The 23,256-nt window shown below is 55.4% G+C and overlaps 7 protein-coding genes across 7 annotated transcripts; 3 read left to right on the top strand and 4 right to left on the bottom strand.

Annotated features, from left to right (window-relative positions):
• Positions 1-387: 387 nt before the first annotated feature.
• CCMA1212_004410 (Protein STU1) lies at positions 388-3,852 on the bottom strand (the record flags this gene model as incomplete). The annotated part of the gene is made up of 4 exons (XM_073701715.1): positions 388-2,122; positions 2,181-3,074; positions 3,133-3,251; positions 3,313-3,852. The coding sequence occupies 4 exons, from the start codon at positions 3,850-3,852 to the stop codon at positions 388-390; spliced, it is 3,288 nt and encodes a 1,095-aa protein (XP_073559406.1).
• Positions 3,853-5,215: 1,363 nt separating this feature from the next.
• CCMA1212_004409 (uncharacterized protein) lies at positions 5,216-5,995 on the top strand (the record flags this gene model as incomplete). Its single annotated transcript, XM_073701714.1, has 1 exon — positions 5,216-5,995. The coding sequence occupies one exon, from the start codon at positions 5,216-5,218 to the stop codon at positions 5,993-5,995; it is 780 nt and encodes a 259-aa protein (XP_073559507.1).
• Positions 5,996-6,486: 491 nt separating this feature from the next.
• On the bottom strand, positions 6,487-7,608 carry CCMA1212_004408 (uncharacterized protein; the record flags this gene model as incomplete). Its single annotated transcript, XM_073701713.1, has 1 exon — positions 6,487-7,608. The coding sequence occupies one exon, from the start codon at positions 7,606-7,608 to the stop codon at positions 6,487-6,489; it is 1,122 nt and encodes a 373-aa protein (XP_073559506.1).
• A 1,886-nt stretch (positions 7,609-9,494) lies between these two features.
• Positions 9,495-9,790, bottom strand: CCMA1212_004407 (uncharacterized protein; the record flags this gene model as incomplete). Its single annotated transcript, XM_073701712.1, has 2 exons — positions 9,495-9,576; positions 9,654-9,790. 2 exons carry the CDS (start codon positions 9,788-9,790, stop codon positions 9,495-9,497), a joined length of 219 nt encoding a protein of 72 aa, XP_073559633.1.
• A 3,394-nt stretch (positions 9,791-13,184) lies between these two features.
• CCMA1212_004406 (Cyclin-L2) lies at positions 13,185-14,184 on the bottom strand (the record flags this gene model as incomplete). The annotated part of the gene is made up of 2 exons (XM_073701711.1): positions 13,185-13,880; positions 13,960-14,184. 2 exons carry the CDS (start codon positions 14,182-14,184, stop codon positions 13,185-13,187), a joined length of 921 nt encoding a protein of 306 aa, XP_073559350.1.
• A 4,789-nt stretch (positions 14,185-18,973) lies between these two features.
• CCMA1212_004405 (uncharacterized protein) lies at positions 18,974-20,533 on the top strand (the record flags this gene model as incomplete). The annotated part of the gene is made up of 1 exon (XM_073701710.1): positions 18,974-20,533. One exon carries the CDS (start codon positions 18,974-18,976, stop codon positions 20,531-20,533), a length of 1,560 nt encoding a protein of 519 aa, XP_073559632.1.
• Positions 20,534-21,759: 1,226 nt separating this feature from the next.
• Positions 21,760-23,196, top strand: CCMA1212_004403 (Nucleoporin SEH1; the record flags this gene model as incomplete). Its single annotated transcript, XM_073701709.1, has 2 exons — positions 21,760-21,975; positions 22,054-23,196. The coding sequence occupies 2 exons, from the start codon at positions 21,760-21,762 to the stop codon at positions 23,194-23,196; spliced, it is 1,359 nt and encodes a 452-aa protein (XP_073559636.1).
• Positions 23,197-23,256: the final 60 nt, after the last annotated feature.

Below are 23,256 nucleotides of genomic sequence, written 5' to 3'. Positions count from 1 at the left end.
AAAAAAAAAAAAAAAGAGAAATTTTGGTTTACAAGACTGTAATGATAGTAAAACAAGAAAACGAAAATAAAGAAAGAGAACAAAAAAAAAAAGGGGGGGATAAAGAAGAAGAAGAACCCAACCCCCTTTTCACAACGTCAACCTCTCTTTTTCCCTTCTACTCCCATCCATCACAGACATCCACGTATTCCAAGTCACGTCTCCTGAGTAAAGCTCGTCTCTCTCCACGCATCATCATCAATCCATCAGAGAACGCTGACCCCCCCATTCCTCGATCAAGTTCTCCGGACGCCTGTAGACGCCTATAGACCTTGATACCGTCACGTTAACCGGGAATCGGAGTCGCCAAGAAAAGGCAACCGGAAATCGTCCACGAAAGCAAAGAGCTCATGAAAACATGCCGTTTTCACGCTGCTTCTTGACGATATAATACGTAATCAAGCTCTTCGGATCGTCCTTGATCTCGGCCATGCCCTCCCAGAAAGCCGCCTCCCCGACGCGCGCATGCAGCGCAACGCAGAGCTTGACGGCGTCCATCCGCACGCCCGAGTCCGTCGACTCCAGGCACCGGCCCGCCAGCCCCGTCAGCCGCAGCAGCTCCTTGTGCGTCGGCACGTACTCGGGCCGCTTGTCAAGCATCTCCTTGAGCACGTGCAGCCCCATGCTGAGGGTGCGGCAGCCCTCGACGGTGGTGTCGCTGCACGACTGCAGACGCCTCGTGAGCACGACGGCCGTCTCGGAGCCGTCGCTGAGCGTCACCAGCTCGTCGGCCAGGAGCTCCAGGCCGCTAACCACGTGAGCCCTGGTGTCGTAGCCGCCGCGCGTCTGCAGGAGAGCCTCGAGTCCCCGTGAAACGTGAGGCTGAAAGTTCTTTCGCTCCTTTTTCAGGAGGAGCTTGATCGTCGTCAGGATCTGAGCCTTGACGTCCTGGGCCTTGTCTGCGGGGAGGTCGGACAGAGGATCCTCCAGGTACTGGAACAAGCCCACCAGGAGGGCTTCGAACCGCTGGTCGGTAAAGACTGTCCTAGGGTCTCGGATCAGGGATTGCAGCTTTCGGAAGCCGTGCACTTCCAGCGTCTTGGACCTGATCTTGCTGATGCCGCTGTCCAGGAGTCGAGCGTTTTGTCCGTTCTTCTCCGGAAATCCAGACTCGTCCGACATTGGCGGCTGCAGCATCGGCCTCTGAATGTTGGCAGCGTCTTCGTTGAGCACCCTCTCTTCCAGAACAGGCGCAGTCGACAGTGACCGAGCTGGTGTGGTCTGGTCGTCGGTGAAGGGATCCTCGTATACTTTCAGCGTCCGAGGAGACTGCGAGTTTCCAGAGGAGACAGGAGGTGAGGCACGCCTGAAGTCTGGCTGTCGTGACGACTCTAGTCTAGGCGTAGCCGACTGTATACTAGAAAGCGTCGGTACCACCAGCGTAAGGTCGTCGGTCGCCTTGGTTGGACTCAGAGCGTGAAGCATTGTTTGAGAGTGCCTGAGCCTGGCTGGACTCGCTCGCGGCGAGGGGATTCCAGTCGGCCGGACGAGAGTAGGCGAAACCACGCTCGATTCGCTTGCGTGAGATGCATGGTGCGCCCTCGAGGATGGCCTCTTTGGTGTGGTCGCGCCTCCCTGCCTTGAAGAGGTCGATGACGCCGCAGAGGTAGACTTACCGCCCTCGGGGCTGTGAGATTCGACAGATGTGCGCTGGTCTCGGACAGAGTAAGGACCGGCCGTTGCGGGACGAGCCACCTCTGGTCGTCTCCTGGCTGGCCGCATGGGAGCTACCGACATGCCGCCTGCGTTGACGGATACCGTGTTCGTCTCGGTTCGGTGCCGAGCCAGCGGCTTCGAGGCAGCTGTGCTGAGCTGCGGATTAGAAGTGTGAGGCGAGGCGGCGGCGAACGAGGACATGGCGGATCCGGGTCGGCTTGGTAGGTTCCTCGTAGCCAGCGCGGCCTTCTTCTGAGCCATCATGGCGTCTCTCAGACTTGGCTTGCTACTGGTCGCAGTGGTGCTCCTTGAAAAGCCTGCGGCTGGCCTGGCAGCGACTGGTGCTTCAGGCTTCTTCCCCGAGTTGGGATTGTTTGGGTCCTTCAACAGCAGCTTCTGGGCGGTGGTGTCCAAGTCGGCCATGAGTCTGTCATCGATAGATTGTTAGATCAATTCCCTCTGATACTGAAGTGCACAAGACTTACGCATCTGCTCTTGCCGGCCAGATGGTCCAGAATCTCCAGTAACACGCCCGCATCTTTTCCCTGACTGTGGGATTGGCGTCACCCAATGCCTTTTTGATACACTTCTCGACCAAGTCAACGCCCCCCGTGTGTTCCATGTGGCTCTTGTGGTGAGCCTCCTTCTTCAGTATGGTAATCAACCACCCGGCCGCATATGTCCGGGGCTGCACATTCTTGTCCTGGACGGCGCCCCAGATGTGCTGCATGATACGGGGAGTGTACGTGACCTTGCTGACGATGACGTCTATGGCAGTATTGGCCATCTGGGAGCTGATCTTCTTGGTATTGGCAGACAGCTTCATAAACGTCTGCATGAGCAGCTCGACCAGCGGGTCCATCGCAGGCCCGAAAGCGATGGCCATCTCTTGGACCAGACTGCAGCCTTCCTTTGACAAACTCGTGCGCAGAGAGTTGACGGCCTTGATGATGCCATCCAGCAGCGACTTGAGGCCAACAATGAAGGTGTCCTGAAAGTCGGCCGGGGCGTTGCCGGCCACCAATCTCCGCAGCGTCACGATGCTCTGCTCTCTCTTCATCCAGTTGTGCTCGGATTCCTTGCCTTCGAAATACGGCGTCATCTCCCTAATGATGTCGTCCAGTTCGCGATGGGTGTTAACGTATTGCGGTTCAACGGATTCGGCTGGAGTCTCGGCCATCGGGGTCACGGGTCGTTCGGCAAAGGAGGAGGGCGCGGACAGGGCAGGTCGGGAGACCGTGGGCGCTGCTTCTGACGGGGTCTCTGAGCGAGGGCCGGTGGGCGCAAGAGCCTTGACGATGGCCTGTTCGATGGCGGGTCGGACCTTGCAGTTCTTGAGTTGTCGCTTCAAGTCGGACTTGGCAGCACCGGGCGCATTCCTGGGCATCGAGTTAGCCGACTGTATGCAGCGCGAAGGAGCTGCTGAGTGAATCTCACTTGAAGAGTTCGATAACGGTGCTCTTAGCAGTATCTCGGACCATTCCGTCCGCATCCTCCAAAAGCTCCATAAGCATGGGGACGAAGCTACGAAACGGCAGTCCGTGCTGTTGATGAGTCTACAGAGAGCGATTAGTCCGAGCCGGCCCAGCGTGCGCCTCCACAGATTCGATATGTTACCTCCAAAAGCCACTGCATGGACGCCTCCTTCGCCCTCGGGTTCTTGCCGACCATGGCCGTGTTTCGGATCGAGCGCTCGACATCCGCGGGAGCGACGGTGTACAGCGTGTTGAGGCTCTGCAGCGCCAGCGCGCGAGGCTTGTCCTTGGAGTCGCCGAGCTTCTCGATGACGAGGGGCAGCGTCCGGGCGGCCTCTTTCGCCAAATGCTTGGGCTCCTGGCGCGACATGCGCGTAAAGAGGTGGTTGAGCGCTGTGAAGCCGGCCGTGGCCAAGGCGACGTGCTGGGAGCTGGAGGCGAGGCGCAGGCCATCGAAGAGCTGGGGGATGCACGTCTCGGGGATGTTGTGCTGCTTGATGCCCGTCTTGATGGCGTTTACGTACTGGACCTTGACGTCGAAGTGGGTGTTGTCGTTGCGCAGGACGGCCGCCAGGTTGTTGACCTGGTCGTCGGTGAGCTTGGTGTCGGCCATGGCGCCGGTGGCAGGCCGGGTCTGCGTGCTGGATGACCTGCGCCGTGTCAGCATCGGTCGGTTGCGCATGATGTTGAGAGGAGGGGAGTGACTCGCGGCGTTGATCGGCTTGTCGCAAACCAACCGCAGAGCCTGGCGCAAAGTCTAGATACTCACAGGAACAAGTGTTGCGCCCTTGCGTCTCAGTGCTGTACAAGCACTCGCAGTCTCTCTCCGATATGGTGCTGCTTTTTCTTTCTTCTGTTTCCTTCTTCTTGCTTCGTCCTCTCGTGTTGTCGCTCGTCCGGCAAATGCTAAGGTCTCAGACACACGATGCGCAGGAATCGCGGGAATGGCGATTGCATCTGGAGCTGGAGGGGCAGCGCAGATCCAAGTATTATGTAAGTCGCCGTTCAAGTTGTACCCCTTTTTTTCCTCCTCTGGATCTTCTATCGCCTTTCGACGTGCTTCTGCGCTGTATTAATCGGCTTCTTGATCCCCGTGGGTGCGCGGGCGCGTGTTTTTTGGTTGACGTTGCGGCGACTGTGTTGTGCTGTGTGTGGGGGGAGTTTTTGGTGCTATGTTTTCGTCCAGCTCATTTCCAGCCCAAAACAAATGAAAAGAAAATAAATCAGGAGCGAGGATTTGTTGCGGCGTGACGTGACCATGCCTGTTGCCCCGGTCGCCTGTGCGCCACGTGTGGCTTAGCGCTTGCCGGGAGCTTTGCTAGTGGCCCGTGCGGAAGTGATTGAGCATGTTGAGCAGACGCCCCTGGAGGGGAGAGAGGGGCTGCGGCGCCGAGTAGACGGTACTTGGCAGGGACCTTATTTTAATGAGATTTGGCGGGTCCAGTGATTACTTCCGGGGGGGTCGGCAGTGGGCATAACGGTGTGGCGCCCCTGAAAGCGACAGGTATCGGATACTTGGGGCCGCCGGGAGAGCTTCAGGGCCCGTTGGAAGCGTGGCTTAGGCGGTTGAACGGGTCCCCAGACCCCTACGAGTACGCGGCCAGAGAGAGGCCCAGGCTAGGGGGGCCCCCCTACCCCGCCATCGTGAGTTGCTGCAGCCCCGCGAGAGCGGACCGAAGAAGCTGGATATAAGACAACAGTGAGGCTGAAGAAGGATGACATCCATGAGTTGTCCACGTGAGCTCTGCTCTCCTTCTTTTTTTTCCATGTGAGTTCTTCCATTCCGTCATCCTTTACTTGTTGGATTCCATCGCAAGGTCCTGGAATGACTTTGTGATCCATTGTCTCAGAGATCCATCCTTTTGCCTGTATTGGGATATAAAGCCTCGTTTTCATCCTCAACTGCTTATCCGCCGACAAGCTCGCATCAGCCTCGTCAGACTCCATCAGAACACTGAACCTCATCTGACTAGGTACATGACGATATTCACTGCTTCAACAGCCGGACAAGAACACCAAAGTAAACAACAACGCCAACCAGCACCATGACTCAACTCCCAAAGCCAACGTCCCTCCCTCCCTCCTCCAGCCCCAACACCACCAACGCCAACAATCTTCAACCTCACGAACAAACCCAAACCGCCACCACCTCCACCGCCGCCGCCTTCCCATCCCCCTCCCTCAACCTCCGCATCACCAACCTCACCCACCCGGGCACCACCCTCTTCCTCTCCACCACAAACCCCTCCATCACCATCCCCCGCGCCATCAACAACCTCCTCCGGCTCCTCTACAACAGCCCCTCCGACCCGTCCACCCACCCCCCGCCAACCTCCTCCGTGACGCTCATCCTCGAGGACTTCTCCGGCGTCGCCTACACCGTCGGCTCCCCCACGGACAGCAACGCCAAGGAGATCCACTTCTCGCAGTCGTACATCTCGCACATCGATCGCTCTCGTCTCGCAAACGAGATCGACGGCGTCTTGACCCACGAGCTCGTTCACTGCTTCCAGTATAACGGACGGGGGAACGCGCCGGGGGGTCTGATTGAGGGGATTGCGGACTGGGTTCGCCTGCGCTGCGGGTTGGCGCCGCCGCATTGGAAGCAGGAGGTCAAGGATAATTGGGACGCTGGGTATCAGCACACGGCGTATTTCCTCGACTATCTTGAGCGTCGATTTGGGAATGGGACGGTGCGGCGGATCAATGAGAAGTTGCGGGTGAATCGGTATGACGAGCGTGTCTTTTGGCCTGAGCTCTTTGCGCAGGATGTCAAGAGCTTGTTTGCAGACTACACCAGGACTTTGAAACAGCAGGGCTTGTAAGTACATGTAGACAAGAGGCATACTCTTGGCATAGTAGCACCACGAGCGTACAGACACGGCCGTGAATTGGATATTAGACAAGCAAGATAGACCAGTACAATGAAGAGACCTTGATTCAACCCCGATTTGATTTGATTGACTTGTAGCTGATAGATGGGAGCGCAATAGGACGCAGGAGGATGGACATGCATCGGGCAACAACATGCCGCAACCACCATCAGGGCCCTTGATATCCAAAAACAGTAAGAAAGGGAGCAGAATACCCATATACAGAGTACACACGCCTATAAACGATGGGAGGGCTGGCTGCCTGCAGTATGTCATGCCTTGACTTGTGAATGAAATCCGAAAACGCCAGATCCCAACGCCGCCCATTAAAATCCACCTGAATCCATAGAGAAACGACCGAAAGAAGTAAGAAAAGGCACACGATTTAGTCTCGTGTATGAAGACGATGCAAATATGCATAGGTAGGCCATTCACGTCTACACTCATGCGTGCATCGGGCCCTCATTGTCGCTGATGACGCTACCCACCTCGGACCAGCTCGCCGGCGTGAGCATGCCCTCGCTCTCGCTCATCACGTCCATGTACCGTCCGTTGCTGCCGCGCTCAGAGATCTGCGCATCATTGGCAACGTCCTCGCCAGATCCAACGAGGGACACCGAGTCGGTGGGGGTAAGCTCGCCTTCGGAGATGACGTCGGGCTCGGACATGGGCGCTACGGGAGTCACGGGGAGGGGGGAGTAAAAGTCACGGCTCGATTCCTGGGCCCAGGCCTGGATGGTGGCATGGACGTCCTGGCGATCGGACTGACCGGCAGACATGTACTCGTCCTCGGCAAGCTCTCGCTCGAGAGTCGGAGGCGGCGACTGCGAACCGGCGGGCAGCGGAGTGACCTCAACCAGCAGCGAGGGCGAGACGGCCTCCAGAGTGTCGGTTCGCTCGTCATGATCGTCACGGGTGGTTGCGCTGTAAATGTCGGACATCTCGCTGGGCTCCGGGCCGAGCTGGTGGGCGATGTGGGCGTCCTGGATCTCATCGGCATCGAGGTAGTGCTCATCGGCAAAGGGGTTGGAGTAAGCGGGCGACATGAAGCCTCGGGCGCCTTCTCCGCGACGACGAAGGCCGCCAAAGTCCCTAGCGTCAGCACCAGAGTTGAAGACGTATGCGCCCTGCTCAGCGGTGTCGTCGGGCCGCAGGAAGTCATCAAAGGTCGACCCGCGGCGAGGCAGTTTCTCCGGTCGAGGCGGCGGTTCGGACGAGTTTTGCTGCTGCTGCTGCTGCTGCAGCCGCACCGAGTTCCAGTAGAGCAGTTCCTCTCTCTGCCGGCGACGGGTTTCGTCGTCAGCGTCGACGCCGGGCTCGGCACCGAGGCCGCGGCGGGACTCGAAGAAGCCGTCGGCGTCCTCGGGCCTGTTGAAGCGGGGCTCCCTGGCGGGCGGCGTGATGCCGTCGCCGATGGAGTAAAAGGCCATGGCGATGCGTCGTCTCACGTCGTCTGCGTACTGGCGCAGCTCGGGGGACTCGTAGATGGCGATGAAGGTTGCCACTGCGACGGACACGGCGACAACAGCGCCCGAGGCCAGGACCACATGATGCGCTATGGGCATGATGGCGGTTTTGGCGGGTTTATGTAGGTGCAGAGTAAAGTGTAAGAGGAGAAGCAAGGTAGGTAAAGTATGTGAGCGAGAAAACAGGTGAGGTCAGGTCAGGCCAGAGCCGCCGAAGAGCGAGAGGGGCAGCGGACGGGCGGCTAAGGCACAGACAAGGCACAGACGCAAGGCAACGGGGAGCCTGAGCTGCTGAGTTGGGCAATGCGGACCAACGAATCGCTGCAGCTGTGCGATTGCGCGTTCCAGGGTTATTTCCGGAGATGGGAGATGGCAGAAGAAGGGGAGGGGAGGTGAGGTGAAGGATTGAAGGAAAGCGAGAGAGGAGAAGCAGCAAAACTGAGCGACAGTCCGTCTGTGAACTCGCAATGCTCTTCCGCTGGCTCTACCTTGGCAGCTCAGGCAGGTAGACAGATTCTCTCCAGGAAGAGAAGAAGAGATGCGAGAGTTGAAGAGCTGCCGCCACAGCGCAAGAGAGAGAAAGCCATTGTCCAGCCTCAAAAGCCGCCACACACGAGAAGCGAGCAGGCGAAGCGATTGCGTGGTCCTTGGAACGGGCAGCTTTGCCACTTCAAGCTCTGCTGGCGTATTCGTAACGCAAGTGCGCGGCCTGGGGGGCAGCCTGTTGCTTGTACCCGATACCCTCGCTCATGCTACGGCGTCACATGACCGCTGACCTTGTCTTGACAACGCATCGATCGGAGTTGCTGCCTGACGAGTGCTGGCATTGTGAAGACCATACTTGACCTTGTCAGTGGTGATGGTGATGTGTCAGGTGGAGGAGATGCCATCCATCGAATAGTACCCGTATGGCAGCGGGTTGCTGGGCCTGTGCTGTTAGTGCTGGACAGGGGTACTAACAGGCGCGGGCTACCTACTGCTGCTTCATGTACGATGATGGAGGGTTTTGCCGGGGTTCACGGATCCATTTGCTGAAGCGAATACTCGGGTTCGTAAATTATTTACAGCTTTGGGAGTGTGTCGCTGCTCATCAGGATCGGTATGGAAGTGATATACGGTTGATTTGATATAGAAGACTAATTCTGCTGAACAAAACCGCCAGTTCAAGTTGTTGGCCTGCACGAGGCTTCCATCGGCATATGATTCCGCTGATCGTCGGCGCAACATCCCAAAGGGAACACCGAAGAATCCATGTCCAAAAAGAGAAAAGGCGAAGAAAAGATCAATCGACGGCATGCAGTAAGTCAGGACTGCCCCGAAGTCTCCAACTCATCCCGTCGGCAACCATTCATCAGGCTTTGCCCCAGCACAGAACAACAGCCAGGGAAGCTTGTCAGACTCGTGTTAGACATGATACCGTTTTGTCGGGGTATTTCCATCGCACAAGACGGCAGTTTGTCACGCGAGCACCCCGACACAATCGATATTCATTACCTCTAGTACTCAAATGTCCCCCCAACTACCGCATCTGTGATGCTCCGCGCCTTGAGCGTTTTCTTCTCAAGCTCGTCTGCAAGCTGTTTCTTCCCCTGCTCCGAATCTCTTGGCGCTGCTTATCGACCTGATTTCCTTCCTTCATGTAAGCGAAAACAACATGCAAAGGACAATTAACCAATGACACAAGCTAGGTAAGATGCAACGCGCAATATGGTATTATTCTGATTTTGCAAAGACGGCTCCTCAAGTCTAAAGACTGTTCCCAATCGCTAAATCACTCCCGCCATGGAAAACACCTGCTGCCCAAACGGAGCAGCGTACAGTTTGAACAAGATGCGAAGTAAGGACAGTCTACGTGTTCCTTTTGCGTCGTTTGACGGCGACTTTAGAGAAGGTATATCTCCAAATCATCACGCAGATTCTTGCCTCTCTTGTCGCAGGTCTTCTTTTTTGCTTTTCTTTTTCATTTTACTCTTTTTTCTTTTCCTTTAATGCGACTCGGTGGAAGAGGTCGACTCCGCAGACGAGTTCGAATCGGTGGAATCGCTGCGCAGGGCCTTCATGCGCTCACTATTCTTGCGTGTTAGAGGCTGCTATGCGCCAAGCCTGGAATCGCGAGCCTTCATCGATGGCTGGGCTATACGTACTACCGAGCGCGGTCCTGCAGGGTGCATTCCCAACGAGCATTGCCCGTCTTGATCTGGAACTTGATGCCCTTGTTGTCGCCGAAGCCGGCGGGAGCGGGAGCCGAGGCAGCAGCGGCAGGGGGAGCAGAGGAAGGCATCTTGAGAAGTTGTGTTTGTGTTGTTGTTGTAGTGTGTGTATCGCGGTGAAAATGCGTGCCAGTGATGTATTTGACTTGTTCCGTTCAAGAGAGTCGAGTGACTAGTCAGAAGAGAGTAGTTGACGAGGTGAAGAGGTAGTAGAAGAATGGAAGGGTCAAGTGTGGGTTGAACGGGGGACCCGGGGATGCATTTATACATGCAGCTTTCAGCTTCTACGATATTGTGATAGGCCAATCACCGAATCCAATTAAAAAAAGGCGGGAACGGAGATCCAGCGATCAAAACTCGGGCCGGCGACAAATGGATATGCATACGGTAACATACATAGGTATCTTGAGAAGACAAGGGTCCACGGCGTCGTTTCGGAGGCACGCCAACTTACGGGGACTTTTTGCCTCGGCCTTTCACGGTCAGTTAAGAACTCTCTCTATCTGTGAAGCAAATCTGTAAGTTTTCAATGCTTCCGATTTGCTTTCTTGTTTCCCGATGTGACCCCCAAGAGGCCGATGGACAGCTAATCTACGATGGAAATCCGGATCGAGTAGGTAAAGAAACTCTAGAACCTCATCAGAGCTGATAACCTCAAGCCTCCTTTTTCAAAGTTTCCGTATCAAGCCAAGCACAGTATGAAGTCTTTTGAGGTCTGGGGTATTATTAGAGCCCTTTCAGCTGGATAAGGCAAGGTAAGCAAGGTAAGGTAGGTGAGCTATTTAATTCCCTCCTTGATAATGTTCAACTGAGACTAGCAGCTGTTGATCCGGTCCTGTTGTACTAATGGCTTTGATATGTGTGGAGTATTGGGGGTTGCTCCGTAACACTAATTACAACAGCGTCCCATGCTTCGTTGAATGGAGACGGGTCTGGAGAAGGGGAGGACTGATTCATGGTGTCGATATAAGCACATGCAGTACACCCCTATTCGGTGTTTGTGAAGACAGTTCGCATGTACACGCATGCACACACATCCTTTTTCGCCGTTGTTTGACAGAATTGATGCAAACGTGGACATGCTCACATTCAGACCAACAAGTGCTATGAATTGCTGGAAAAGGGCGCATGCACTGTAACAACTGAACCGAAAGCAGGGCATCTTCACCGAAGGCTTGCAGAAGAAAAGGTCAACGGATGCTACGCCTTGCATCTCCGTCGGTCGGCCAAAGCGGGCATCCGGAATTCCGTCACACCCGGAAATTGCGAAGACGTGAAGGTAAAAAAAAAAGAAAAGAAAAGAAGACGGCATTGAGCAATGCAATGCAACGCCAATGCAGCTCTCAATGATGGTAGGAATGCAGAAATGGCGGTGATGGGGGTCTCTACTCTTTGAGGAAGAACGAAAAAGAAAAAAAAAGGACCCCAACTGTGTGACGTGATGCTACCACACACACGTTTTTGCGCCTCAACGTTGCAGCGAAGCTTTCTAGAAGCGCTGTACACACATACAGACACGCCATTGCCAGCCATCAGTCAATGGAATTCGAGCTTCATAGGTACCTGTAGGTAAAGCTAGACGGGACGTCGCCCCAGAGTGGCTCTTTTCACATTCTACATGCAGCGGCAAATTAGGTACGGAATCTAGTGTCCGCCTTGGCGTTCACATGCTGCAAAGAGAACAAGGTAATAAGTTCAACGTCCGTTCACATAGGAAGGAGGGAGAGCGGGAGGGAGAAGAGATCCATGGCTCGAGTCGTCCGGCCCCCAAAAAAAGAAGCCTAGAATTGTCACACAAGAACCAACCCAGTAGCTCAGCTTCCCAAGTAACGCTCCGTAGCACAGCTTCCAAGACATACATATGTATCCCCTCCATTCTAGACTCCTAGGATTCAACAGTTTTGCCGGCACACAACGCCAACAAGCCACTCCATCAACCACTTCACGCCCCCACGCCGCCCAACAATGAATGGCATTATTCGCATCTCAGTGGCTCTCATCAACACCCTCCTGCCATCAGCCTCTGGATAAGTCGGCTTCTTGTTGTCTCGGGCAGTTTGATTGGATTGGTCTAGATGTCGAACGAGATGGTGGCGCCGCTTCGGCAGATGCCCGACGGATACTTGACGCAAAGATGTTGAGTGAGGTATTGGCGAAAACAACTGGAATGATCGGACAACAACTCCATCTTCACTTTGTTGGAGCAGGATGGAGAGCTAATGTCGAGATTGCTTCTAGGCTCCATTGTCACAGGGCATCGCTCGCAAGGTAGGACAAAATGCAGCAAAGTTTATACAGCGGGCTTCCAACGGCACAAGTAACACGGCAGTGAATGACGTTGCACGATGATAACGGTCTGGATGGTATACGAGTGTCTTTCCATGGAATTATGCGGGCCGGAGTTAACAAATGTCCTGTCTCGTCTATAACTTTGTGGTTTCCGCAAAGCCCGTTGAATGGCGCCGCCATCGACGACTTGAACATAACTCCATCCAACACTAAGTCTTGCTTCCGCGCTTTCGCTCCCCCGCATTGGGGCCCCGGATCCAGACTCTTGACACTTGATATCCTTGCAAGAACTCCCCAAATGATAGGCGGTTACCTCTGCTTTGACCGCTCTCAAGTCTGGGAACCACGAGGCAGTGGTTTCATCAGCCAAGATGCCGACGGCTTGCCTCAAGAGGAATGGTGTCTGGTCATTGCTGCTTTGGTGCTTCAGCCAAGAGAGTTAGCTGTCACAGAAAGCGTGGTTTTCTGTGGTTGCTCCTCTGGTTCCAATGCTGTGCCCCTAGCGGGAGAACGTGCTTCATTTTGTGAAGCATTGCAGTAGGCAATTTGAACCCTAGCTCGAGGCAACAGAGTGAAGCTGTCATCTTACTCTCATCCGCCGCCAGAATCTTGATGGTGGGTATGATAACTGCAGCCGTTATTCAGGGTAGTGAATAGGCGGTGGGAAAGGCATACTCCCTCCACGCGATCACTATACGGCCGCCTGTTGCCGAAAAAAAGGACCCTTGGATTCTGGAGCGCTTCTTGCCACCCAGTGTTGCTAAACATCACGGCACTGCTCCCAAGCTCCACGAAGGATTCGAAGCAATCTTCTCGAGGGAGGACCTAAGCCAAGGCGTTCTCGGTCGGTCCAGTCCGCCCTCGAGAGTGCTCAAACCGTCTTCGTCGTTAGCCCAGCGACGCCTCATGGGGGCTGGGAAGAAAAAAAAAAGGTGGTATCTGAGCGTCCTCCTTCGTCGCTCTCTTCATGCCATGATGCAACTCCGAATGGCGAAATCAATAGTCTTTGGCAGCCGGAGCCAATTGGCCGTTTCCACCGGACTTGCGCCAATTTCTTAAAGTTGATTTCCCAAGCCGTCCCATCTCCATCCAGGCAGCAGTTTACCCGTATGATGTGTGCGGGTTAACCAAGGCGAATTCGTACTATGCGTCGTGGTATATCGTAGGGTGGCTGCGTTACCGACTATCCATCATTCGCATGACTTCATCCTCTGCATCCACGGGCGCCTGATGCCCGTTGCCGACCTGCAGCCCTCTCTTGGCCAACTCCTCCTCGACCATGCTCCTTTTGAGCATCTTGCTGCCAAAGCTCGGGAACTCGTCCTTGAGCTTCTGCACCCACCCTTCAAGGCTGCGCAAGGCGACCACCAGGAACCCGAGCTCTTCGCGATCAACGTCAAAGATCTCCCACCACTCGTGCTCCGGCATCTTGGCCCCCAGATCGCGCGCCGCATTGTATATCGCTGCCGTGGCGAGCGCGTGAGGCTGGTGCGTGATGTAGAGCATCTGGGGCGACAGCAGAGCGGTGTTGAGGTATTGCATCGTCCGTAGGGAGACTGTAGTTCGTGGCTGTGATAGGAAGTCGAGTGTCTGGAGGTAGGTGATGGCTAGCGAGTGTGGAAGAGCGACGTGGGTTTCAAAGCCTAGCGAGTGGAGGATGCGAGCCTCCAGGCCCAGCATCCGCTGCTGAAAGGCATAGTAGTCGGCTTCGGTCTGGTAGTATGATCGTGGGTCGTCCTTTAGCAGCTCGCCTGTCGAGAAGAGGGCCGAGTCGGGAGACGACAGGTAGGCGTAGACATTCGACACGTCACGCGGCGAGCGAGGCAGCGGTCCCAGTTTCGCGACGAGGTAGATGGCGGCGGCTGACACGTCCTGTATTGATGATGCGTGGCAAGATGTTAGCCGTCTTGACTCTCCCGTTTTGGGTGCGAAAGTGTCCATGTCCACCCACGCTGAATTCATGAGCCATTGGCGACTCCGTCAGCCAGAACCGCGCCAGCAAGACATTGGCCTGCGCCGTCACCGACTGCGGCAGCTGCAGCAGCCGGCCAGCGGCCTGAGTCAGGCACTGCGTCGCGACAAAGACGGCCTCGTCCAGCTCCCGCGGCAGCGACGAGGAAGAAGCGCGGTGGTAGAGCTGCGAGGGCGTCGCGAGCGGGTTCGCGAGAAGGCTCATGGCGCGGAGCCGCTTTGCTGAGGAGCCGCGTGTTTCTGCCGAGCTTCAATTGGCTGCTTTCGTTTCTCTCCGAGAGTGTGATGGCGATGGAGTCGCTGGTGGAACGATGACAGGCCACAGGCAGAAAGGACCGAAGGACGAGGGGGCGGAAGCAGAAAGTATCGCGGATTCGGAATGTCGTTGAGGCGAGAAACTTTGGATGTTGGGCGACCCACCAGAGCTGTCGCCGGCGAGTACTTGCGAGTACTCTCTACCGCGCGCTTTATGCCTGAAGCATGATGTATTGCACATGTACCGGCAGCGGCTCGCGTGGTCACATAGTGAAATCTTGCCGATCTCCGCTGGAGATGCAATGCGAGGGACTTTGTTGGGATATGGCACTAAATCATCATCAAGTCTCGGAATCAGTATCTCGAGCTCTGCATTGGCCTTGACCTGGGGTATTAGTAAAAGCTTGCAAAGACCATTGGCTACTCTGCCATCAGACGATCCCAAGGGTCAGCTTACAAGCTTATAAAAGGCTCCGTAGAATAAGAACCTTCACAAGTCGCTCGCTTCAACTTCAACAAACCTTTGTCTCTACGACTACATGGAAAGGATGACACTGGACTTGGTAATCCATTCAGACGACCAGAAGAAGGGTTTGATACGAAGTCAAGTCAAGAGATGCTGGCGCAGGACAGTAGCTCCCGCTTATTACCGAGCAGTTCTTACTCCGACGGCAAATTCTCCTTTGAAGAAGGGCGGCTGATAAGTAATCGAAACGGAGTCCGTTAAATGCAGGTTGTTTCTTCATCTGGCAAAGGTCTCTTACATACAGGGCGTTGGATGCTGCCCGTGTTGAGAGCATGTGTCACGCCAGTCTGACTTGTAGCGATCCTAAAATATTACTCGATAGTCCGTGAAGCCATTCAGACTCTTTCTGCCATTTTCTAATGTGCCCAAGTTGTCTGTCAATCTGAAGCTTCAATGGATTCCTGCTGTATCTGAGACCCTTCGTCTGATTACCGTGACGCGGCGCTTTGACAATCCCGCCTCCGCTGACCAATTCTTCCCTTACTCCTTTTACACGGCATCCCCCTTACTAGCCAGTTCACCAGTTGTCCTCGTCACAAATGACAGAGAATCCTAAAACTCTGAATCGGGTTTTCAGCACCTTTAGGGCTGAGATGCCACAAGAAAGCCCTCATTGGCCGTCCACCCACGCAGGCCAGCTCGGGACCGAACAAGCAGCCCTTTTCAATAATGCCTAAGCACTAGGACGTCTAGTCGCAAAGCTTCAACAACGGTTGTCCTTCTCTCCCACTGATACCAGGTGATTGGTCTGCTAGTTCTGAGGGAAATGACGGGCGGCTGTTCAGCCTTACGAGGCCAGAGGCAATAACGGACAGCGTTGGACTCGCCGACCTTGGGATGATGGAGATGGGGGAGGATCGAAGAGGAGGGTGGGCTAGTTTGCTTGCTTATCGTCTGCGGCTGCTTTGAGCTGTCACTGCATGCTTCGACAGCTGCAAGGATTCCTGGATTGAGCTCCTTAGCTAACGCAGGATGAGTACAGATACATACATACACGAACTGCAGGGAGGTGCATAGCATTGGAGTAGGATTCGGTGTGATATTGCCTGCTTGAAACGCACACTGGGCCGCAGCACTATTCCCTCCCTAGAGAGCATCGTGATGCGCTACAACCACAGAGAGATATTACTGCTAGCAGCACTCGTAATAGACCCGTCTGCATGTATCTGCCGAACTTGGGCTCCTTCGGATGAGAGCTGCGCATTTCCAGGGTTGACTCGCAAACACTTGCCAATTGCAGCATTCACCCTAAGCCCAAGATTATATTTCAAGCTCCTGTTGTGCCTCAATATACGAATTACCGCAAGAAGTCGAAGCAACTACAACTACAGCCCAAGCTACTTGCGCATGCAGTTCGTGTAAGATACTGTATTGTAGTCATTGCTAGCCGCCAATATCGTCATTTTGCTCAATGATGGTTGCTCGAGTCACGGCTGGCCTTTCCGAGGCGCAACGCAAGTAGCGTACTGTCAAGTCTCTGGAAAGACCGGCTAGATCTGGGGCCAAGCAGACGAATCCATTGCACCCAGATAACTGGACGATTGACGGGGTGAAGAAAGGCCAAACTTGATGCTTTGTGTGTGCGTCTCTTGTCTGAGACCTTATCCTCTTTCTGGTCTCTCTTGCTTGTCTCGTTTTTTTTTTTTTAGTGCCATGAACCCATGCTCCGGGAGTTGAGTCTCCTTGTAAATTACGTACACCTGCCTTGGGCTTCGAGACCTATCACATCTCCCTGCTAGGATCGTTGGGCAGTGATCCATGTTACCTACAGTACATGTATACTCTACCGAGAACGGCTCGGGAGTCTCAATCTACCTCGTCTTGTCCTTGATGAGCTCGGCTAAGCCACTTGAGCCCAGGAGGACAACCGACGTGACGGATAATTCCCCATGATATGATTGATCTACCTTGAATTTGATTCGAGCCACCGGGAAGGCAAATCAGCAAGGATGGAGACTTTCAGCTCGAAGGCTAAAGCCGAGTAAGCTGCGGAAATCCGGATATCCATCGAGCCAGTGCTCCGAGATAATTGGAGGTCGGCGATGAGATGAGATTATTTTGTCTCGCTCGCTCTCGCCTTTCGCCTGGACTGGATCAACTCGGCAGAAACCCACTTTGTGGCTCGTGAGGGTCCCGAGAAATCGGTCGGCTGCGCTACCTCAACTCGCTGGAATGGAGGAGACATGGGGGCGGCTTATTTGCAGGTACTGTTTGCCCTCCCCGGTGGGCTGGCGATACCTGCAGCTGCGGTACTGACCACCATCCAAAAGGTAAGGTACTCCTCCTTCAAAGCAGTGCTCCTGTAGGCAATACATCGTCCGTAAGCACCATCACCGAATGATTTGGAGGATGGAATCTTCCCCTTTCGAGACGGTGAGCCGTACCGAGTACCTACGCTGCAGTACCTTTCACACATCACGGCAGGTGCCAAGACGCTTCCTGCCGTGCCTCAACCTTCCATATTAGCGGCCTTTCTTTTCTTTTTGCCTCCCTATTCATCTTCTTCAACCTCATCGACTCTTGGCCAAAGACACCATCGTGTTTGGTTTGATAGGCAGATCAAGCCACAGCTACCGCCTGCTGCCCCGAGCTCCGGTCCGTCCCCCCCTTTTTACCGGCATCTCGTGGCATGACAGGGCAGAGAGGGGCCCGAGATGTACCGCTGCCATGGCCCAAGGACAGTCGGACTGCAAAATACACGCAGCCAAGCAGCAGGGAGGTTGCATACTATACTACCAAGGCACGGTAACAAGTGCTCCAAGCAAGCATTATTAGGACTTCAACTGCTAGCTGCTGCAGGGGAAACCACGGCAAAGCGAGCCGTTGGCGCTGTGCCACAACTGCTGCTCGAGCTAATCTTGCTGGCTGCAGACGTGCCTGTCCGTGTACAGATACTCGCAACCCGTCCGGGCTGATGTTGCAGTCCTCCGCGGCCCTAAGCCCAGCGAGAACCGATGGTGATGAGATCAAAGGCCACCCACCCAGCCTAATGGACCCCAACAAGCGACTCCATTCGACGCCCCAGGTCTTTGTCTCTGGCTAGTGCCGACGGCCAAAGCCAAAAAGCCAAAGCCTCAGCGGCGCACGACTCGACCCGTCTTATTCGCTCCGGCTCTGTTCTCTCCCTCCTTTCGGCGTTGGAGTGGCGACGTGCCTCCGTGACGAGCCGAAGGGTAACTCGATAGAAAAATAGACGGCTATCCTTGCTCGTTGCAAGTTGTAAGACTTAAGTTGGGAACTCGGGACGCCTGCAAAGTACAACCTTGGAAGGTAATACTTGCACTTGTGCCCTGGTTCAGTTTCCATCACCCTACTCCCAGTTTCTCATTCTGCTTAGTGTGGCCAGGCTCCGCATTCCGGCCCGCGGGTCATCAAGTCCCTAGACAGTTTCTACTTGAGCGCGAAGAGCGAGCAGCGGGCGACAGGGAGTGGGCTTTTGAAGCATTCGAAACCAGTTGGACAACCCACTCGACTGCTTGGATTGCTCGTCAGCATCCAACATTCAACGGCGCTGGCTGTTCTTCTTTGCTTCCCACCGTTCTGGTCCTGACCAACACGTGCTCTGTATTACCGGGCGGCATCTGGACTGGAACGCGAGAGGAAACAACCGTACAACAGCTCGCTATCTGGGATATCCCGAGCTTTGGCAAAAGCAACAATCGAGCTCCCAATCCCGGCGGGCCCTGTCTCTTCTTCCCCTTACCTTGCGTCGACCTCCTCGCACCTCAGCACATATCCTTTGCAGTGCGTTAGTGTCTCCCCGCTGAATCGTCACTGCCGTGTTTAAAACTGTCCATTTGCCGTTTCCCACATTATATCGATTTGGGGGGTGGGATCTATAATTTGGGGCCGCGACGCACCTCGTATCTTCAGCCAATGCATCTATCATGGCGTCTTCAGAACCCTCTGCGACGGCTCCTGTCATTGTCACACCCATAACGCCGCCGCAGGAGTCGGAAGCACATCCGGCCAAGGAAAAGCGAAGGCGGGCCGGCAAGCCCAAGGTTCGGACGGGCTGTGTAACTTGGTATGTTGTGCAACCTCGCCTGCGATGCTGAGCGCCCCTCACATTGCGCCTCATATGTTGGCAACGTATATGGAAGCTTTGCGACTGACACAGTGAAACAGCAAGTGAGCTTGATCCGCCTACCCCGAAAAGAGAAATTGAAGACGGATCTTTTGGCTTATTCCGTCTCATTTTTCGACCTTGTGAATGCTGACTCTTCATTGCAGAATCAGAAGGATAAAGTGCGACGAGCAGAAGCCGGCATGCCAGAGATGCATCTCAACGGGCCGAACGTGCGATGGCTATCAAGCTACCACGAAGCCGAAAGCAACGAGAAAGCCGGGATTCTCTCAGCAGCTTTCGTCCTCTTCCTCAATCCACTCATCGGCGTCATCTCTCACACAGCTGCGGCCATTGGTGACCAACTTCAGCGGCGATGTGGTGGAGAGCCAGTACATTCGCCAGTTTCTCCCCCTTGCAGAGGATCTGGTGGGCATCACGCACATCCACAACACCTTCTTCTGGGGTCATGTCGTACCAGAGTACTGTTTCACCTCGAAAGCCGTGAGGCACGCCATTGTCGCCCTCAGCTCAGCCTATCACGACTTTAGGCTGGCTGGGTCAAACACCACCGTCCTCGGCCCGCCGACCAACAGCGAGCGCTACATCATCCGGCAGTACAACCTGTCGCTGAACAGGATGGCCGAAGAGCTCAACAGGCTGCCGATGAGGAAGCGCTATGGAATCATCATGATCTGCTGTGTCTCGTTCTTCTACATTGAGATCCTGCGGGGAAACTGGCCGACCGCCATGATGCACCTTGCCAACGGCATCCGGCTGATGTCGAATCTTCCCGACGAGGTCCAGGACGTATTTCGCCATCCGGAGATATTCAGCCACGACCATGACAATTCCCACGCCAGGGCGGTCTACATGGCGAAGCTGCTTCGCCGGTGGGAGGGGTCGGCAGCATTCATGAGGACCAACTCACCACCGTCCTTGTCCCTCCAAGCCTACGAGACGAGGAAAAGCAACGCCGGAGGACCCAAAGAGTTTGACTCTCTGGAGAAGCTGCAAGAGGCGGTTGACGACTTCTTCCAAGATGTCAATGCGTTTAGCTGGATGTGCAGACAGTACAAGGGCGACGACACCGCTTGGGATCACGGGGCTGCTCGGTTCCAGGTTGACGTGCTGCATCAACGGTGCTATCACATCCGAGAGCTGCTAAACAAGTCAAACAGCATTTACGGGGACATGGAGCGGGCGCCAGCTCCGCGTGACTTTTTAAAGCACATGGGCTGTCTGCTGCGGCACCGCGCTGCGTCGATTGCGCTCGACGCCATGCCTCTGCCCCTGGGCATGGCATATACGCCTCCCGACGAGGACGAGAGCAAATTCAAGGAAGTGGCTTCGATTGCAGAGGCGATCAAGCAAGCCCTTTTGGCGACGCTGGCGGGAGGGTCGCCGTGGTTCAATGTGGACTTTGGGGTCATCACCACGCTCTACATTGCCGCGACCAACTGTTACACGCGTTCGATGAGCGAGAAGCTGTTTGGCATGATGAAGAGCTGGCCGTGGCGAGAGGACTTGTGGGACGGGCCACAGCTGAGGCAGCAGCTGTATGATCTGAGGAAGCCCATTGTCGAGGTGCCAGTTGCAACGACACCCGATGCGGGGACGCCCGTCCCTACGACGCCTCATCTGATGAAGCTCGCGCACCGGCCGCCGTCTGGAGCAACAGCATACTTGACAGACTCTGACGACTGAAGGCTCTTTTCCTCTCAGCTTGGCATTCTAGCATCCAAGTATATACCCCTTCTCGATTATCATGTATATGGGGGCTCGTCTGCTCGGGAGACGGCCTCACGGCGCAACTGGCGAACAACTCGAGAAGCGAATGGGTTCCCCGTTGCGCAAAGAGTTTGGTTCTGCGAGCTTTTAGACATGGGCAGCGAACTTGGAGTCTCTTCACTGCTATCTTTTGCATTTGCTGGGTTTTGGGAGTTTGGTGGGCTATTGAGATGGAAAGGACTATATTGGTTGATTGGTCAATAGGTTCGGGGGTAAGACGAGGAATTCCCTTTTCTACTGAAACATACTCTCGTCTCTTTGAGCTATGACGGTTGCATCATGACCACATGTTCTCTGCCCTTTCAAAATTGGGCTTAGGGGAGCAAGGAAAAGAAAAGCTCTGTGACTTGAAGTATTCAATACATGTTCCCCTCTACACTCTGGACCAATGCGTGCAATTCTCGGATTGATGCAGCTTACTTCGTACAAAAAGGAAGTGTTGTCCAAAAAAAGGTTCCAGAGGGAGTCGAACCCTCGCTGGCGGAATCAGAATCCGCAGTCATAACCGTTAGACCATGGAACCGGTTGAAGTGGTGATCCACTTCCCATGGTGAGGGATGTTGAGACAGGGCTCGGAATGAGCATAATGAAGCTTTCGGTGAATTTTTCTCGTCTTTTCTTGTGGCTGAGCGGGAACAGAATCACAGCCACGGAATTTGCGCCACAGCTGTAGTCCGTTGAGAGGAGGTGCGTACATACTGTACGCTTTCGGTTGAGCCCCACCAACGTTGGAGGGAGAAGGAGCTTAAGTTGGCTTGAGGTTTAGCTTAGCTCAGCTCATGCTCTTGCTGTTTTGGCTTCATCACTTCACATGAAACTTTGACTTGATCTCATCTCGATCTGGTGATACCTATCTAACGGATAGAAGACAGTTGTTGACACGACGGCAAATTATACCTTGGACTCTGGAGCGCAATTGAGATTCATTGACTTTATCCCACTCACCAATTGCTCCACAGACACAGACATCAACCTCCCTCCAAGCACCCCGCCGCTTCACCACCACTTCTCAACCCAACCTCGAATCTCAGACCGGAAGAGCGCAGGGGGGTGAAATAGAAAACGAAGACATACACACACACGCACCCGAACGCAGAGACAGAAAGAGAGAGAGAGAGAGAGAGAGATACATTGCACACACGATGAGCTCGCTGCCGCAGTCGCCGACCGACGACGAAAACAGGTCGTTTGACCTCAACCTGCAGCACGGCCACCGCGACCTGGTGCAGGCCATTGCCTTCAACGCCTACGGCGACCGCTGCGCGACGGGGTCCGTGGACGGCAAGATCCGGGTGTTTAACCGGCATCGCGACGGGACGTGGAGGCTGTGCGATACGTGGAGCGCGCATGGGGGGGAGGTCGTCGAGGCACGTCCATCTCTCCATCTACAATCATCCATCACCATGTCGTATGCCGACTAACTCGCCTTGACGCAGCTCCAATGGCTCCCGTCCACAATCTACCCCAACCTCATCGCCTCCCTCGGCATCGAAGGCTGGTTCCGCCTCTGGGCCGAGAACCCGTCCGCGGCGCCCGGCCGCCGCTTCTGCGCCGCGCGCTCCGTCAACGGCCGCCCGGCCTTCGACACGCGCTCCGCCCGCGCGCCCTACCGCTCCTTCTCCATGAAGCACTGCGAGGAGACGCGGCAGACGTACCTCGCGCTGCTGGCCACCGACGGCCGGCTGACCGTGTACGAAAACGACCAGCCCGAGAACCTGGCCGAGTACGCGTCCATCGACGAGTTCAGCGTGTGCGCCAAGCCGAGCCGCGGCGACGAGGTCGCCTTCAAGGTGCGCTTCGACCCGAATCCCGAGCCGTGCTACGCCGCGCTGCGGGCGGGCGTGCCGACGGACGCGCTGGGGCTCGTCGTCGCCGCCATGGGGTCCGTCAAGGTGTACCGCACGAGGGAGATTGCGGCGAGCAATTTCGGTGCCAACACGCTGCAGAAGGAGTTTTATCTCGCGGTGGAGATCTCGGGGCATAGGGGGTTGGTGAGGGACGTTGCGTGGGCGCCGGGCAACATCAGGGGGTATGACATGATTGCCACGGCGTGCCAGGACGGATACGCGCGGGTGTTTCGGATCGATACCCCCTTTTCGGAGAGCGATGGCCGGTCTTGGTCCGCGACGCATTTGCTGAGCCGGGCGCAGCAGAGAGACGTGGGAGGAGGAGGAGGAGGAGGATCGAAAGAAGACGACACGCCCGGCTCAAGTAACAACAATGCCACCAACAACAATAACAGCGCCGGCAGCACAAACGCCTACGGCGTCGGCAACAGCACCCACCACCACCACCACCACCCCTCCTCAACACTGAGCGCCAGCCTCGCGAAATCGAGCAACGTCGGCGAGCGCGCGTGGACCGGCCAGCCGGGCCAGATCCGGCACACGGCGCACGAGGTCTCGCGGCTCGACAGCCACCGCACGCCGGTGTGGCGCGTGGGATTCGACGACGACGGGCAGATACTGGGGAGCACGGGCGATGACGGGCGGCTGCTGTGTTATCGGCAGACGCCGGACGGGAGGTGGGCTAAGAGCTCGGAGTTGGTCATGATGAAGACGAGGATGGCGGCGCCTTGATGCGCTTGGGAGGAGAGTTTGTCAATGATTTGGGTGTTTTGTAGCTGTGGTGGATGGGAT

Source organism: Trichoderma ghanense, assembly GCF_004382785.1.
Source record: "Trichoderma ghanense strain CCMA-1212 chromosome Unknown scaffold_4, whole genome shotgun sequence".
Classification (NCBI taxonomy): Eukaryota; Fungi; Ascomycota; class Sordariomycetes; order Hypocreales; family Hypocreaceae; genus Trichoderma; species Trichoderma ghanense.
The sequence above is the reverse complement of the archived record's forward strand: the minus strand, read 5'-3'. Positions and strand labels throughout refer to the sequence as shown.